Consider the following 17,655-nt stretch of genomic DNA (forward strand, 5'->3'; position numbering starts at 1 on the left):
TATGCTTCAATGGCGTGTTTTTTTTTCTTTCTCTTTGGAGCCCACAGAACCTGGTTTGTGCATCTCTGTTGTATGTGATGCATTCGAGAACACCAAGATCTCATATCAGTTGTCTCCAATTATGTGACATTATTTGTTTAGTAACAGACCTAATTACTGCCTATTTTACATCGTATATCTACATCGAACCTGGAAAAAGCCATTTTACTCATTTTATTCTGTTGTAGATATACTGTTGAATACTACCTTACTAGAAGATGACAACTACAAGGACAGGGTCTGAAATGTTGCAGTTTGTATGCAGCTCCACATCTGTTTCTCCATCTGCTCACTGTTGCCATTCTCTCATGAATACACAACAGTTTTTCCCCCTCAGAGTATAGACTCTGGCCATCCCTCTTTCTCCCACCATCTCTAGCTGAGTCTAACATAGCTACGACTTTGACTATCAGCATAAAGTCTGGTCCACTTGGCATCTTATTCTGGCCAAGAAGAGACACAAGAGGAGACAGACACAGACAATTACATGCCACATTTTTACATATGATATAGGGGCAGGTTTATATGAATGATATTTATAGAAGTTAATACCATAATAATATACTAGTGTGGGAAAAACTCTCTAAAATAATAGCACAGCAGTGCTGTACATAAAGAAATGTCTATATATATGTTCCCAGAGTACACCTAGAAGTTGTGTATAGCCAACCAGTCAGATTAGAGCACAATCTTGCCAGATTGACAAAGCACTTGCCATTTTTTATGCAATATGCATCAGATGGGCAGTAAACAGACTTGTTCACTTTGTTATCATTAGCAAGACGATGGGAGACTTTAATGGTATAGTCCACCCAATCAAGAAAATTCGTCATCATTTACTCACCCTTAATTCACCATTCCAAACCAGTAGGATTTATTTCTTCTGTGGAAAACAAATGAATATATTTAGAAGGTTGGGCTCCAAACCACTTTGGAGCCCTTTGACTTCCATTGTATGGAGAAAAAAATGCTAAGGCATTCGCCAAAATATTTGACAAATATGTTCCACACTAGAAAGATACTTGAATGTATGTTCCACACCAGAAAGAAACACAGAGTTTTGGAAACGAAATGAGGGTGAGTAAATGATGACAGAATTTTTTTGTTTTTGTTTTTTGGTTTTTAGAGGATAGCACTATTTGTGGTGAAACATCTATGGTTGTTGTAATGTGAAGGTAATAAGGTGATAAAATGTATTTTTTTAATGAAATTAAAGTGTTTTTACGTAATTTCGAGTCTTTGCTACTGAGTATGACTTTGGATGATGACCAGAGTAAAACTCAACAAGGTTTACACACAGTCTACAAAGATTTGACAATTGTCTCTTTTTTTTTTTTTTTTTTTTTTTTTAGCCTTTGTGCACAGGCAGACTGGGTCAAAGTCAACAGGTGGGCACCATTGTTGACAAATTTGATCACTTGCTTCCTAAAATTGTAACTCGAATGTGCAAGGCTTCTGGTGTTGGCTGCTTCCAGTTATTTTAGCTGGACAAAAACAGTTCCTCATACTGCTTGATATTGCAAACTGGTGTTTGTTGTCATAATATTTTAATTTATTACTATAATCATGCACACACCGGTTAGTAATGCAAAAACATTTACTGTTTTCTGCACTTTATTTTTCTAGTTATTTAGCTATAGCGGCTAATGATCTCTTGCAGGTTCGCTGGAAATAGCTTGCTTCTACATTATAAAATAATGTGGATACAAAACAATATTAAATATTTGCTTTTCATCCCCAGCACTAAGGTTGTGGGCCGCTATCACACTCCATTCATTGTGGAGAAACATCGGCGCCTGCAGCAACTACGAGAACAGTTGGTTATTGACTGCAATCACGAGTGGATTAACTTCCTTCAGTACGTACCTTTGAAATATGACAAAAATCGTTTTTAATTGAAGCCCTGTTGATTGGTTGAGATGCTTTCAGCGATTTGTTTCAGTATAGACTTTGAAATCTGGAAGCTGCTGTGTAGTAATTTAATCATATAAAACATGCATTTTATCCTATCGCTTTCCGACCCTGCAGTGTTCTTTCTCTCTTTCTCAGCCTTCTCTCTTTTTTGCCATGTGTAGGCTATTTGGGGACCATTACTACATCCTGAGGAAAGCAGTGTGTCACCTAGCAACCATGGACTGCCTCTTCTCATTGGCTCAGGTTGCTAAAGAAAATAATTATTGCAGGTGTGGTAATAAATTTGGCTTTTTATTCCCGTATTCTCTGCTGACTTCCTGTCATCTCTCATATTGCACAAGCATGCATATTCTCTCATAGATTACCTAGTTCATCAAATTGAATACACTAAGCTTTGTTTCTAAGGCCTGACTTTAGTCTTCTATTCTTTTTGAACATTCAGAAGTCAAATACGTGCAGTTCTGGGAGCGATTGTAGGGGCTTTTCCCAGTCTTGGCGCACTGAAGTGCAATAAAATCAATCATTTCTGAGCATCTACAAAGAAGCTCTATTTCTCTTTTGTGTTTGGTGAGATGCGCATAAAGCATCTTACATAAGCTTTCATAGATGAACGAGAGTAAGGGGACCCTGGAGCCCCCACATCTCCGTCTCTCCATGGCCCGAATTGAGTCCAACAGTAGGATGAATCCCACCCCCATGCAGTATAGAGCCCACTCCATATCCCTCTGACAGTCTGTGTGGGGGAGTGGATTTGACTTTGAAAGCAGAGGTTTCCGCCAACTACTCCCCCTCTGCTCCTTACCGCCTCCCCCTCCCCCTCCCGCCTGTTCTGCAGAGCACCAGAGCTTATCCTCTCCCTCTGGACTTTTCAAAAGTGTTGAGCTGATACCATAAATTCCAGCTCTTATATGTAAGGTGTCGTGCCAATATGGTGTACGTAAAACTTAATTTTGGCGAATTCATTCTTGATTTTTTTTTAATGTCAGTTTATCTAATTGTGAATACCCTACTTTATTGGTGTCTAAAGCATCTTTTTTTTGCATGTCCTGAGCATAGGCCTGAGATTCTCGAGGATAAAAGTCAGATTTTGATCATGGCAGGCAAGCATCCGGTCATCACCTCACTGATGGGAGATGAGGATCAATATGTCCCCAATGACACTCACTTACAGGTGACAGTTTTTTAATACTGTTATTGTTTTTATAATGGATTAGTTGACCCAGAATGAGAATTTACTCACCCTCATGTTTCTTCAGACCTGTATGAATTTATTTTTTCTCTTATGTGCTGGACTAATGTGCTGGGCACTCCTTTAAATCTCCAAAAGCAGCATAAAAGTGGTCCATATGACTCATACACTATATTCCAATCCTCTGATAAGAGGATATATTTAGATATAAACTGATGCATGATGTATATTTCTGCTATACAGTATATATATATATATATATATATATATATATATATATATATATAACTGAGTAGCTGTAAAATCTATTTTAATATTAAAATAAATATTCATTTTTTAAGCATTTTTATACATGTGCATTATATAGCCTACATTATGATGTTGTGATGCTTAAATTCAGTTATATTCACTTAAATTCTCTTGACAGATTTTTAGTTAGTGTTGTATTTTTGTATTTTTTTTATTTAGATAAAATGTGTTTTAACATTGGTCCATCCCTATCTCTGATAGTTTTGTGTGAAAAACCGACTGAAATGTAAGTTATTCCCTGATAAATCTTTCCCTGCAGGGAGTTGTTAACCGCTGTTCTTGAGAACCAAATCAGTCTGGTTCATTCACACTTGTTTTTGTGAACTGGATAAACTGATTCATTGACGGCCAATCTCAAAATAATGATTCCTATTCTGTTTCATTCTAGTAGTGCTGAAATTGCACGCTTTACTTGAGACACATATTCATGAGTCATATTAAAGGGGTCATATGATGCTTTTTTAAAGATCATTATTTTGTGTATTTGGTGTAACAGAATATGTTGACATGCTTTAATGTTCAAAAAACACATTATTTTTCAAATACTGTAGACATGCTGCATCAACACTAACTGCGGTTACTGAAACCACGCCTTCTTTCTTTGCGTGCACATTTGGGCGGCATTATGCAAATATTTCCACATAGTGAGGTAGATATGTGGGGGCGTGTTAGAACGAGCCGTTTTAGGGGGGCGTGGCAGAGTCTTAACTTTGATAAAGAATATCTCTTTGGTTTTGAGACTTTAGTCTTTGCAACTTCAGGGATCTTATCTATGCACAATCAGCTTGTAACACTCCAACGAGAAAGGAAAACTTGAAATCGCATCATATGACCCCTTTAATATCACTGCTTCCACATTCTCATTAACAACTCTTTTTCATAAAATGCCATTGGGGCTTATAGATCTTAGAGATTTTATGAAACTTGATTATAGTTCCAGTATTTAATTTTAAAATAATGGTGAGGGAATCTGTCTTCATGCCAAAGGCTGTGTGGTTGTCTTTCACTACAGGGTAATCCTTTTTACTTCACCTGTAAGAAAATGCTATTGAACCAGCAGCCAAACCTTTTGTATCGGCCACCCACTCTGCCATCCCGATTAGCATATGTTTTTTAATACCTTTGTCACTTCTTTTTCTCCCTTTCTCTTCTCCCACCCACCCAATCACTGGGCTTCCATTCAATGTGTGAGTCAGGCTTTAATAATGAAGCCGTCTTGCTGGGTCACCATACTTTTCTTCACATTACTTGTCATATGCCCATTCACTCAGACATTTTTTTTAAAACCCTTCAACAGATGTTAAAATGTTAATGTCTGAATGTCATTGTGAACTATAACAAAATAACCATGTGGCATCTGCAAACAAATGATGCAATGGCTTTTAACCAAATGGTGTCAATGTGATTTTTACTGCATGGATGATGTCGGTTCCTCTCACATTCACACAGGTGTCCACAGGATGATGAATATGATCCATTTGACTACCAGAAAGTATACTTTTTAATGTCTTTCTTTCAAAAAATGCCACTTGATGATGTGATTTTGTTTTTCTACTGCAATGGCATTCATACATTTTAATTGCTGGAGTGTCCAAATACTTTTTGGAATCACTGAATGCCAATGTATTTTTTTAATATAAGAACCATTTTATTTTTTTATATGAAAAATAGATTTAAACATTTTTTTCTGAATCACTTTTATAATCCCATTCAGTGTTTCTTTTGTCCTTTTTTAAATATAATTTCCTTTTATTCCTTGTAAGTTAATATATATTTATTCATGAAAAATATTTTAGATTTTTGGATATAGTTATACCCATTTTTGTGTATTTCTGTAGTATATGCAACTGTTCAGAAGTTGTTTGTATTTTTTTTGTTTGTTTTAGAAAGAAGTCTCCAATGCTCACCAATGCTGCATGTACCAAAATGCAGTAAAACAGAAATATTGTGAAATATTATTGCAATTTAAAATAGCTGTTTTCTTTCTTTTTTCTGTGATGGCAAAGCTGGATTTTCAGCAGCCATTATTCCAGTCTTCAGTGTTACATGATTCTTCAGAAATCATTCTAATATGCTGATTTGGTGCTTATGAAACATTTCTTTTAATTATATATTATTACTTTTGTGGAAGTCATGAAATTGTGTTTTTAAAAAATATATATTTTTTTAGTTAAAAAAAGAACAGCATTTATATACAACTTTATATTAAAGTTAAAAAGAACAGCGTTTATATACAATGGAAATCTTTTGTAACATTGTAAATGTCTTTATTGTCTCTTTTAATGCATAATTTCTGAATAAAAGTATTATTTAAAAAAAAAAAATCTTACTGACCCAAACGGTTTTTCTATTCTCTTGTCTCTGACCTTTTTTCTATTTGATTATAAATTGATTTCTGCTGGCCGTACTCTTTCATAATAACTGAGCTGTGTTTCCTCAGCGTTTTCTGTCCAGATGATTGAGACCTAACCTTTGTGCTCCATCCCTGATTCCTTCTTTATCTTTGACACTCAAGCAGTCAGCCAGAACATTAGCATCTACATCTGCTTGACCTTGAGAACCTTTACTGTAATCTTGCACAAATATTAATCTGATTACCTTTTCCTGTCTTCAGGGGGATGGCAAGCGAGCCATGATCATCACTGGGCCCAACATGGGTGGCAAGAGCTCTTACATCCGACAGGTTGCTCTGGTGACAGTCATGGCACAGCTGGGATCCTTTGTTCCTGCCAGAGAGGCGTCAGTGGGCATTGTAGACGGCATATATGTCAGGTATCTTCCACTTGCTAAACACCACGTTCTTCTCAGTGGCCTATAAACAATGGCTGAGAAAAGATTATTGTACTATGAGCATAGTACAAAACTATCATTTCTTCTGGTTGTCACAAAATGCATCTGAGATCTTTTAATTGCATATTATCTTCTGATGAAAAGAAATTTCCAGACCTTTTATTCTCTACACCGTCCTTATTTCCTGTTTTTCAATTTCTTTCCTAAAGAACAAAGATCGCTTTCATAGGAGACTTATCACAACCTCACCCTGATCTGCCATAATGCAGTATTTACTGAGATATGTAGATGGGTCATTCTCCAAAGGAACAGAAGCTTTGGAAACCATCCGTCTTCTTAAACCTGTGGAAAAATCAGCTCTTACTGAGATATAGTTTCTTTTGTTTTCTGGCCATTAGAGAGGAAGTTATGTATGACAGCACAAAGCTGAACTTTAGTGACCATGACAACACTTCAGGGGCTGAGCAGACTTCAGAGTTTGTGCTTGAATGGTCCAGAAATGAACAGAATGAAACCATGCCCACTAGTCTTTTCACAGAACCCCGGTAACCACAGATTACAGAGGCAGGAGTGTGAGTCAAACCTATTCAGACCTTGTGCCACATCTTATGCTTGATTTTTGAGGAGCAGAGTAATAATAGATTTTCAGGTCCAGAATGAAATACCAGTGCTTGCCAGGCAACGAACGACGAAAATGAAAACATTGATTTTTCATTTAAATACAGTTTTGCTGTGTTAAATACATGCTAAAAAAAAACAACATAATTGAGTCATAATTTACTTTGCATATTTTGCAATGATGTCATTACTGTTGGGTAGGTTTTTAATGGCAAACATTCTCTCCCTTTTTAAAATAAAAATGTAATAGTTAAAAAAAACTCATATTAAATCACAATCGATAAAAAAAAAATAACAAGACTAATGTGTGAAACTAATATGTTCTGGTTTTGTTGGATTGAATTTTTAAATATAAATTAATTTGTATTTTTTTGTATTTTAAAATTTGAATTTTAAAAGCCACATTTTAAGTTTTATCAAGTTTTGCACAATTATTATTTATTTATTCATTTGTTTTTTGCATTTTGTTTGGCTTGAATCTTCACAGGCATTTAGCAGAGCATTTTCTCTTTTGTGAGAGAAAAAGAACAAAATCAAAACAAAATGTATTTGCACATCAAAACCAAGCTTTATTTGTAAAAGGAATTCATGCCTATTTCTTGTGAGTGTCAGTGGTAATCTACTATCATCTTGTAATGTGTTGTGAAAACATAAAAAATGGCCTGCCTGTTTCATTTGGTCTTTTTAAGCTTCACTGTCACAGAAATTTATTCAGTGGTGTTTCACCGCCCTCATAAATTCAAATGAAATATATAGAATCTAGATTATTGTCAAGTATGTTAACTAAACCTGTCTTGCTCTTATTTCTTAATAACCTAAGTGAACTTCCAACCCCTCTTTACTTGCTTTAGTCTTTCATTTTGATGTGATTTATTAACATTGTTTACTGTTGTAGGGGTGGTTGATTTCTGCTGACTCTGCTAGTCATTAGGCTACCAACATCAACAACATCCACAGCGGTTTACTAATTAGACTCAGATGCAAGTGGAAAATGCCTGAGATCTATTGCAGATTTGAAAATATTTTGTTTAAGACCAGTAATAATGTAGAATTCATTATTTGAGGTATTTTGTAAATGTTCCTAGCAGCCAGCATGCACTTTTATTTTGATGATATACAAAATACATTGAGTGAATTTTTTTTTTTTTTTTTTTTTTTTTTTTTTTTTTTTTTTTTTTGTATGCTTTTTTGACACTGTCAGTCTAAATCTGTACATAACGCTAACAGTGAAGTGCTGCCTTGTTAATTAACCCAGTCCTGGCACTATTCACGTCAGAAGATAATTGCCTTCACTCCCCAGAGTTGCGTTGGTTTGTTCCAATTAACAGGTCAAGATCAGGTTTAAACAGCGCCCAATTAAGTCTGAAGCGTTCAGTGGCCTATACTGCACTCTGGTGAAGCAGACACGTTGAATGGTTATCGCATTTGCGCAGTGGGACTGTAGAATACTGGAAAAGAGTTTACATCCTAAGCAGAGTCAAAAGCTTTTGCAGCTGCTTTGACTAGATTTTGGCTTTTCGTGTAACAAAGATTTGTGACCCACTCTAACTATTGTTGGGTAGCTGACATTAAATATCTTTGAAAAGTGCACATGTCATGCTACACTCCATCTAAAGCCCTATTCGCACGGGATTAGTATTATCTGGGGACCTTCTTAAGCCCGTGCGAATAGGGCTTAAGATGGTTTTAAAAGGCATTTTTGCAATTCATTGATAATAATCATGCACTCAGCCTTATGTTATTTAAGAGGAATATTATTAGGAATGATTATTTATGGAATATTAAAAGATTTACTTTGTTTAAAGTTTTAATTTGTTGCACTGCCTGAGGTTTGTCAAAATTCTCACATTTATTATTTATTTATTTTTTGCTTTCATGAAAGCATTGTGCGTCAACTATTCAGGCACAGAAGAAGAATGCTTTTTAATCTCATTTGTAGTGACATGCCCATAATAGCTATCTAAACTGCAGAAGTCTGCACAGTCCTTAGCATCTGTGTGAGTCTTAGGTCAGACAGACCATATTTTGTCATTTTTTTCCCCACTGATGGAACACTTTTATTGAATAGCACTTAAGGTTTGGAAGCTCTTTTCCCCCTCTTTGTTTTGGTTGCAATAGAAACAGGAAGTTAAGTGCAAATAATAAAAAATATATATATTTCTAAATATATTTCCTTTGAAATATCTAAATCTTTTTTTGAGTTTCATAGTACCGTCTGACCTTTATTGTGTTTATTGCTGTGCCTGAGATTGCTTTTATGGCAACCAGACTGATTCACTGCAGAAACGTCTGACGTGATCTGTATGGACTGTACGTCTGTCAGACTGTCTGTTCCTTGTTTTGTGTGTGTTTTGCTCCCCATGTGCCTTCCTTGCCCTTATTTGGTCCTTCCGGTTCCTGTCCCCATTTAGTTCTATTTGTTCCAGGTGTTCCTTGTTATTAGTTATCCTCCTCACCTGTCTGCCCCTCGTTATCTGCCCTATTTGAGTCCTAGCCCATTCTGTTCTCCCTTGTCCGGAATTGTATATGTCTACCCTTGCTACATCATGTGTTTCCTTGTTCCCTGGATGTGATTAAAATCTATATGTTTGAATTCCACTCCTCGTCTCCGTGCTCCTCACAGTAGCGAACCGTGACAATGTCATCTTACACGAGAGCAATTACACGAGTGCTGTTTTGTCACGGATAAAAAGAGTTTAAATGTGATTTTATACAACAGTTCAGTAAATAAGTAGTTAATATTGTTATATTTTAAACACAATATTGTCTGTTTTGCTCAATTTTGCAGAGAAAATATTACCTTTGAAGCCACTGCAGAACTGTTGTACTCTGAGCAACATATCGGTGTTTAGTTTCTGAATGAATCCGTGTTTTGAATGAATCCGATGATTCAATAGCCTATTCATAAACTGAGCCGTTTACTTCATTCCTGAATTAATCGAATGAATGAATGAATGATGTAAAAAGACATCTACCACCACATGCTGGCAGTTTTAGTTTCTTATTTAGAGTATAATTTCATAAAAAAAGACTGAAAAAGACTGTTGGTAACTAAGCTTTTTTGGACTTTCATTGTATGAACAAAAAATCCTGAGGTAGCGAACCGTGACAATGTCATCTTACACGAGAGCAATTACACGGGTGCTGTTTTGTCACGGATAAAAGGAGTTTAAATGTGATTTTATACAACAGTTCCGTAAATAAGTAGTTAATATTGTTATATTTTAAACACAATATTGTCTGTTTTGCTCAGTTTTGCAGAGAAAATATTACCTTTGAAGCCACTGCAGAACTGTTGTACTCTGAGCAACATATCGGTGTTTAGTTTCTGAATGAATCCGTGTTTTGAATGAATCCGATGATTCAATAGCCTATTCATAAACTGAGCCGTTTACTTCATTCCTGAATTAATCGAATGAATGAATGAATGATGTAAAAAGACATCTACCACCACATGCTGGCAGTTTTAGTTTCTTATTTAGAGTATAATTTCATAAAAAAAAGACTGAAAAAGACTGTTGGTAACTAAGCTTTTTTGGACTTTCATTGTATGAACAAAAAATCCTGAGATGTTTCTCAAATGAACTTCTTTTATCTTCCATATTTTATGTTAGGCCATTGTAGCCTAAACGTTTACGTGTAATACATTTTATGTTGAATCAAATATAATATTTCTTTTTACAGCTACTATTTGTAATGTCTACTTGATACTTTTTGATTTAACACAATAATGGCTTTAAATAATCTTTTGTGGGTAATTTGACAGCCAAATTTAATTTGCCATTAATTAAATTAATTAATCGACACATCCTGTAATTCCGAGAGCAATTACACGAGTGCTGTTTTGTCACGGATAAAAAGAGTTTAAATGTGATTTTATACAACAGTTCAGTAAATAAGTAGTTAATATTGTTATATTTTAAACACAATATTGTCTGTTTTGCTCAATTTTGCAGAGAAAATATTACCTTTGAAGCCACTGCAGAACTGTTGTACTCTGAGCAACATATCGGTGTTTAGTTTCTGAATGAATCCGTGTTTTGAATGAATCCGATGATTCAATAGCCTATTCATAAACTGAGCCGTTTACTTCATTCCTGAATTAATCGAATGAATGAATGAATGATGTAAAAAGACATCTACCACCACATGCTGGCAGTTTTAGTTTCTTATTTAGAGTATAATTTCATAAAAAAAAGACTGAAAAAGACTGTTGGTAACTAAGCTTTTTTGGACTTTCATTGTATGAACAAAAAATCCTGAGATGTTTCTCAAATGAACTTCTTTTATCTTCCATATTTTATGTTAGGCCATTGTAGCCTAAACGTTTACGTGTAATACATTTTATGTTGAATCAAATATAATATTTCTTTTTACAGCTACTATTTGTAATGTCTACTTGATACTTTTTGATTTAACACAATAATGGCTTTAAATAATCTTTTGTGGGTAATTTGACAGCCAAATTTAATTTGCCATTAATTAAATTAATTAATCGACACATCCTGTAATTCGATTAAATATTTTAATCCACTGACAGCCCTAGTAATAACACATTTGATATTTTGATCGTCATAGAAAACAATATGATTGCAACAGCCATAAAAATTATAAAAATTAATTTGATAAAATCTGATAAAAATTCTAATTACACTTAAAATGGAAATGTGGTTGTGCAGCTCAAGCTCTGTTTCCTGGAAGAAATCTGCTGACAAAAACATGAAAATGAAATGCCTGTAGTCAAAATGTTTGGAGGTTAAAATACAAGAAAACAATTAGAGACAAAAGCAACAAGAGAATGAAAGTGGCATTTTGTTAATGTGGTTCACAGCAAAGCAGACTACACATACCATCTGTGTTCTCTCTCCAGCGTGGCCAAGAGCTGCACTATTAGTCCAGCTAAAGCTTGTCTGTGGCATCTTATTCAATTTAAAAGTAGGATGAAGCCCCTTACCAGGATAATGGGAATGATTTTTAGATTAGCTTTTAACAAAGAATAATTCTGCTTTCTGGGGACCTGTAATGGCCAGCACATTAATTGGCTCATGTCTTGCTTAATGCTGTTGCAATTGGTCTGAATTAGGGAGGCTTTACATTGTGCTTTTCTACTAACCATTGGAAAAAGAAAAGAAGAAAAATCCAAACATTAATACTGTTTAATACAGCAGTTTAAGAGCAAGAGTCCTGTGGTACAAACATACCCTAGAGCAGTGGTCACCAACCTTTTTAGGCCCAAGATCCCTGACCTGGTTCGTTCACCTCTACATGGTGATTTTTCAACAGCGTCAGCTTTTTCCTGCACTCTCAGCAACTTATGAAATAATGAGATGCTGCATTTGCCTAAGCCATGTGATCTTTTGTGTGGCATTCATAGTTGATGGTAGTGACCTTATAGCCTTGAAATGTTATCAGCTGCCAACCAGTCATTTTATGCATAGTCACACCAGTAATGCATGTAAGAGTATTTGTAGGTCCCTTTCATCTGCCTCTCATGGTTATGAATTGGTCTTATCATTCATAATTGTGACTCAAGTCTTTGTAATGAGGCTAACTGCTGTCACTGAAGAACTTTCCAACACTACAGTTACAAAAGCTATTAGTAACTTACAACCCTAATGGGTTTGGTCAGAGTTAAATGACCAAAATTCAGCTAAAATGAAATTTCTTTCATGTCATTGTAAACCTGTATGGCTTTATTTTGTGTTTGTAACACAAAAGGCAGATTTTTTAAAAAGAATATTCTGGACACTTTTGAGTAAAATAAAAGTGAATGCAACAAAAATTGTCAAAGTACCATGAGCATTGTCCACAAATTGTGCCCAAAGCATTTCAATCTATTCCTCACAGAAAGCTACCATATAGCTACAGAAAAATTGGATTATAGTGCTTGAGTCAAATGGATGACTTTGATGGTGCTTTTATGGTGCTTTGCATCTTTTTTTGAAGTTTGAAGGCTCCAGTCCCATCCATTGTAATTGTATGGATAGGATTAACTGCCATATTCTTCCTTTTATTTAAGTTTCTTGTTTGTGTTCCACAGAAGAAGAAAAGTCATGTAGGTTTGGAACAATGTGAGAGTGATACATTTTAATTTTTTACCAAACTAATGCTTGTTCACAGGCTAATTTAATTTGCTCAACTGGTTTTGGTTCTGACAGAATGGGAGCGTCTGACAACATCTCAAGGGGAAGAAGCACCTTTATGGAGGAGCTTGTGGAAGCATCAGATATTTTGGCTCGTGCCACCTCCCGTTCCCTGGTCATCCTGGATGAGCTTGGTCGAGGCACCAGCACTCACGACGGCATCGCCATCGCCTATGCTACCCTAGAGTCCTTCATCAGAGACGTAAGTGAGACTGAAAGACTTGGAGGCCTTGCTTGGCAAATATACCTAAAGAGGAAGGTTGTGATTCTGACCTGTTTTCATGCCAGATTACAACATGCCATATAGTAACACAGTTCATCCAGAATGACTTGTAGTATAATTATTGGAGGGAGATTCCCTGTGTTGTAGCCGGTGGTTATGTGCCCTGTTTACAGGCTAAATAGAGGACTGTGATTCCAGTAATTCTACACTTCTTAGGTCACTACTACTTTGGATTGAACCCAGCTCCCAAATCCTTAACCCTAATGTTGCATGGCAAGCCAAGCCCACTAATCCGCCAATATTTGGCCATTTTGAGAATATCATCATCAGTGTTATCTCTGCCTTGAGTCAGTTCTAAAATCTGCAGATGCCCTCGCCAATGTATAGAGCACATTTAGCTTATCTATTTGAATACATTTTAGAAAGATATTATGTAAAATAAGTGTTCAGTTATATATACACTCACCAGCCACTTTATTAGGAACACCTGTTCAGCTGCTTGTTCATGGAAATATCTAATCAGCCAATCATATCACAGCAACTCTATGCATGACATTTAGACATGTAGACATGGTCAAGATGATATTCTGAAGCTCAAAATTAGCTTCAGAATGGGAGAAAAAGGGGGATTTAAGTGACTTTGAATGAGGCATGTTTGTTGGTAGCAGACGGGCTGGTCTAAGTATTTCATAAACTGCTGATCTGCTGGGATTCACACACAACTATCCCTAGGGTTTACAGAGAAAAAGAGAAAACATCAAGTGAGTGGCAGTTCTGTGGGCGAAAATGCCTTGTTGATGCCAGAGGTCAGAGGAGAACGGCTAGATTGGTTCGAACTGATAGATGAACTGATTTTAACGCCACAGCCTACTTGAGTATTCTTGCTGACATTTTCATCCCTTTATGACCACAGTGTACCCATCTTGTGATACTTCCAGCAGGATAAAGAGCCTTGTCACAGATCATCTCAAACTGTTTTTTTGAACATGACAATGAGTTAACTATACTCAAATGGCCTCAAAAGTCACCAGATCTCAATCCAATAAATCACCTTTGGGATGTGGTGGAAATTTGCATCATGGATGTGCAGCAAAAGGGGGTCCAACCTGATACTAGTAAGATGTACCTAAAAATGGTCTGACTGTGAGTATATACAGTATACAAATGTAGGAAGGGAGCTTGGTTCCATCCATCAGTTTTTGTTTGGATTTTGAGATTTGGACGTTGCATTTATAAATGAGTGCTTGTAGTCAACTGTGGAGGGGTGAGTTTAAAACGTAATAAATGATTGGAGAAGTGCTGGACGATTGTGTTATGACATTTTGATTAAACATTACAAAGTCAAAAATAAAAAAAAAATAAAATAAAATAAATGTAAAAAAAATAAACATACATGGATGAGTTGTTTACATGATATGAGAAATGCATTTACAAATCAAATGCTAAAATACATGTATTTTTCTTTACATCGGAATTTAATATTTATTGTGTTGAAAGTCAACTTTGGAAAAAAAATCCTGGGTTAAACTCTTAAAATATTGTATTTTCTTGTGTTAAGGATCATATTCTTGTCTTCAGTTTCTGATTTCTCTTCTCACTCCAAACTAAAATGCAAAGTCGTGACTTGAGAGGACATTAAATGGAAGGTTTTCAGTTCTGTGGTATTCAAGGGATATTTTGCATCTCCAGTGTGCTTTGTTAACTTGCAAATTTGACAGGTAAAGACTACTTAGACTCACAGGAGAATGACCATATTAGACGTGTTAAAATGACATTCTGATTGGACAGCTGTGTTTACCATCAGGTATATTCCTCTGCTGAAAGAAAAACTCACATGAGTCACAGACTGGAATCACAAGAGCCAAAATGATGCCTTCGTTGAAGCATTCACAGTTTTAATAACAGTTCTCTGACATCTGGCAGCATTTGAAAGTTTGACGAGCAGCATGTCATAGTAGGTGCCATTCTGACAGAAATTAAAAATGTTTTTCTTCCAACTGCAACAGGGTCAAAAGTCTCTATAACTGGGTAGCAAGACTTAATGGTTTATACTCCAAAGCAAAGCATCAAGGGATCTGCTAGACTCAAGGGAGCCTAATCACCCTCAGACACATAGAAAAAATAGCTCACACCAGTCCATCCTTTGGGACACAGTATATCGAGTCTCCCTGTTTATCTCTTGTGAGACACACATGTTTGGAGCTGCTTTGTGTAGTTTTCTCGATTTAAAAAAAAATCTTCTAAATTTAACCAGTGGTAGGTTGATTTTCCCAAAAGTTTAAATGTTTTTAACATTGTTCTGTTTGTTTGACTGTCCTGACCAGTCCGATACGCCAGCACTGACTAAACCAGTGGTGTGAGTTTGGGATGGGACTATGTGTGTTTGACCAATGACTGACGGGGAAAGTGCGAGGAAACCTACTGAACAGTTTTCAAGATTCAAGACAAATGTCACGCACAGTTATACACAGAAAACAACTCAGTGAAAAGTAAACCTTTTCAACTACATAATTGTGGGTTCTGTGACACTAATGGTGCAGAAATTTTGAACTTTAGCTTTAAATGAATCAAATATTTTGATCTACTCTTTATACTGCATTGGTTTTGTCTTATTTACAGCATCCTCCACAGGTATAAATTTAGCAGCAAGTGATTGTCAATATATGACTAATCAAATATTTTGATCTACTCTTTATACTGCATTGGTTTTGTCTTATTTACAGCATTCTCCACAGGTATAAATTTAGCAGCAAGTGATTGTCAATATATGACACTTCACAGCAATGTGAACACCAAATTTTTCTTGCCAAGTTAAATGAGATGGATGCTAGTAAAATTGGCAATCTTATCCTGTGTGTGGCAAATTAGAAGTGCTAATTAGTTGGTTGTTGGCTGTAGTTGCTCATATTGAAGGTAAACGTCACTTTAGATGCTGTGCTGGTGTTTGGGCTGTCAGAGGGTGGGCTCCACTGGGTATTGCGTAATATTGTGTGTCTCTGTGGCATTGGCTCAGGTGCAAGATCTATCACTCTTTCTTTTTCTATTTTGCTTTCTTTCTCCCACCACAGGTCTCTTGTACTAATACTGCCTCAGGCTGGAGTTATTTATTTATTGGCACATGGACGGGCTTGTTTGCCACAACTCAGCTGTGATTCAGCATAGCCAAGGCCTTGTTACTGTTTGTCTTCTTCTCAGATGGTTTTCACATCATTCTTCTGTTCTCCCATTCTTTTTCTCTCTTACTCGGAGAGATTTTTATTGAAGGGTGCTTGTCCTTACAGCAGTCTGTTGAATGGTCAAATGGAAAGTTCCAAAAGTTCAAATGGAAAATGTATGCATTTTACAAAGTTTATAAATGGTACAAATGAAGACTCAGCAGTAAACTTGTTATTTTTTGCCATGTTTTCAGTTATAAATTAACTGATTGTTTCAAAGCCATTTGAATGGGTTTTAATTTTTCTCTAACCTTTTCATGTCACCTGTATCTACACGTCTCAGTCTCATATGATGCAACAAAGCCTAAATGATCTTCAATTCAAGTAATTTTACTTGAATGAAAGCTATACATAGCAGTATATTAAACATCAAATATGTTCTTATTGGGTGTGATTGTGCCACATCATGGTACATGTTCGCCTTCAGTGAGGTGAGTCAAATTGCTTGACAAATTAGTCACTGGAAACGTGCGTCTCGCCTGGTGGGGACACAGTGTCAGACGGCACATCCATAGGCCATTCACTGACCATCTGATGCACATTGTTCACAGAATTGGCATGAGCTGTTTGTTTCAAGGCTGTTGATGTATTATGGAAAACAAAATGACTGTGTTTAAATACATGGTGGTCCTTTTTAAGGCAAGCAATCATTATCAACTCAGATGTTTCATGCAGAGTTTAACAAAGATGCTTTTTTCATCAATTTTTAACATGCAAAACAACGTTTTTATTTTATTATTTTTTAAAATATAATTTTAGTTAACTTTAAGTTTCTTGAAAAACTGGAATTACAAAATGTATTATGTTTTTATTTATTTATTTATAATTGTTTGGGTTTTTTTTTTTTTTGAAGAAGCCCCTTGTGCTCTTATGCTTGGCTGAATTTATTTCACACTGTATTATTACTGTAAAAATAGTCATATTGTGAAATATTATTACAATTAAAATCAACTTGTTATTTTAATGTTTTAAAATGTAACGTATTTCCGTGATCGCAAAGCTGAGTTCAGCAACAATTTCCTTCAGAAATAATTTTAGCATGCAGATTATTATTAGATTAGATTAGATTAGATTAGATTAGATTAGATTATTATTAGATTAGTTGAAGACAGTTAGATTAGATTAGATTAGATTAGATTAGATTAGATTAGATTAGATTAGATTAGATTAGATTAGATTAGATTAGATTAGATTAGATTAGATTAGATTAGATTA

General features: G+C 35.5%; 1 protein-coding gene across 1 annotated transcript in view; it reads left to right on the top strand.

Moving 5' to 3' along the window:
• msh3 (mutS homolog 3 (E. coli)) overlaps positions 1 to 17,655 on the top strand; it is a 64,702-nt gene that overhangs the window by 29,662 nt on the left and 17,385 nt on the right. Inside the window, exons 16-21 of the mRNA XM_016501017.1 lie at positions 1,405 to 1,427; positions 1,781 to 1,897; positions 2,115 to 2,222; positions 3,010 to 3,124; positions 6,066 to 6,223; positions 13,018 to 13,204. Of these exons, the coding sequence (XP_016356503.1) occupies positions 1,405 to 1,427; positions 1,781 to 1,897; positions 2,115 to 2,222; positions 3,010 to 3,124; positions 6,066 to 6,223; positions 13,018 to 13,204 (708 nt within the window). The remainder of the gene's footprint in view (positions 1 to 1,404; positions 1,428 to 1,780; positions 1,898 to 2,114; positions 2,223 to 3,009; positions 3,125 to 6,065; positions 6,224 to 13,017; positions 13,205 to 17,655) is intronic.

The sequence above is a fragment of the Sinocyclocheilus anshuiensis genome, unplaced genomic scaffold (genome assembly GCF_001515605.1).
Source record: "Sinocyclocheilus anshuiensis isolate Anshui unplaced genomic scaffold, SAMN03320099.WGS_v1.1 scaffold278, whole genome shotgun sequence".
NCBI lineage: Eukaryota > Metazoa > Chordata > Actinopteri > Cypriniformes > Cyprinidae > Sinocyclocheilus > Sinocyclocheilus anshuiensis.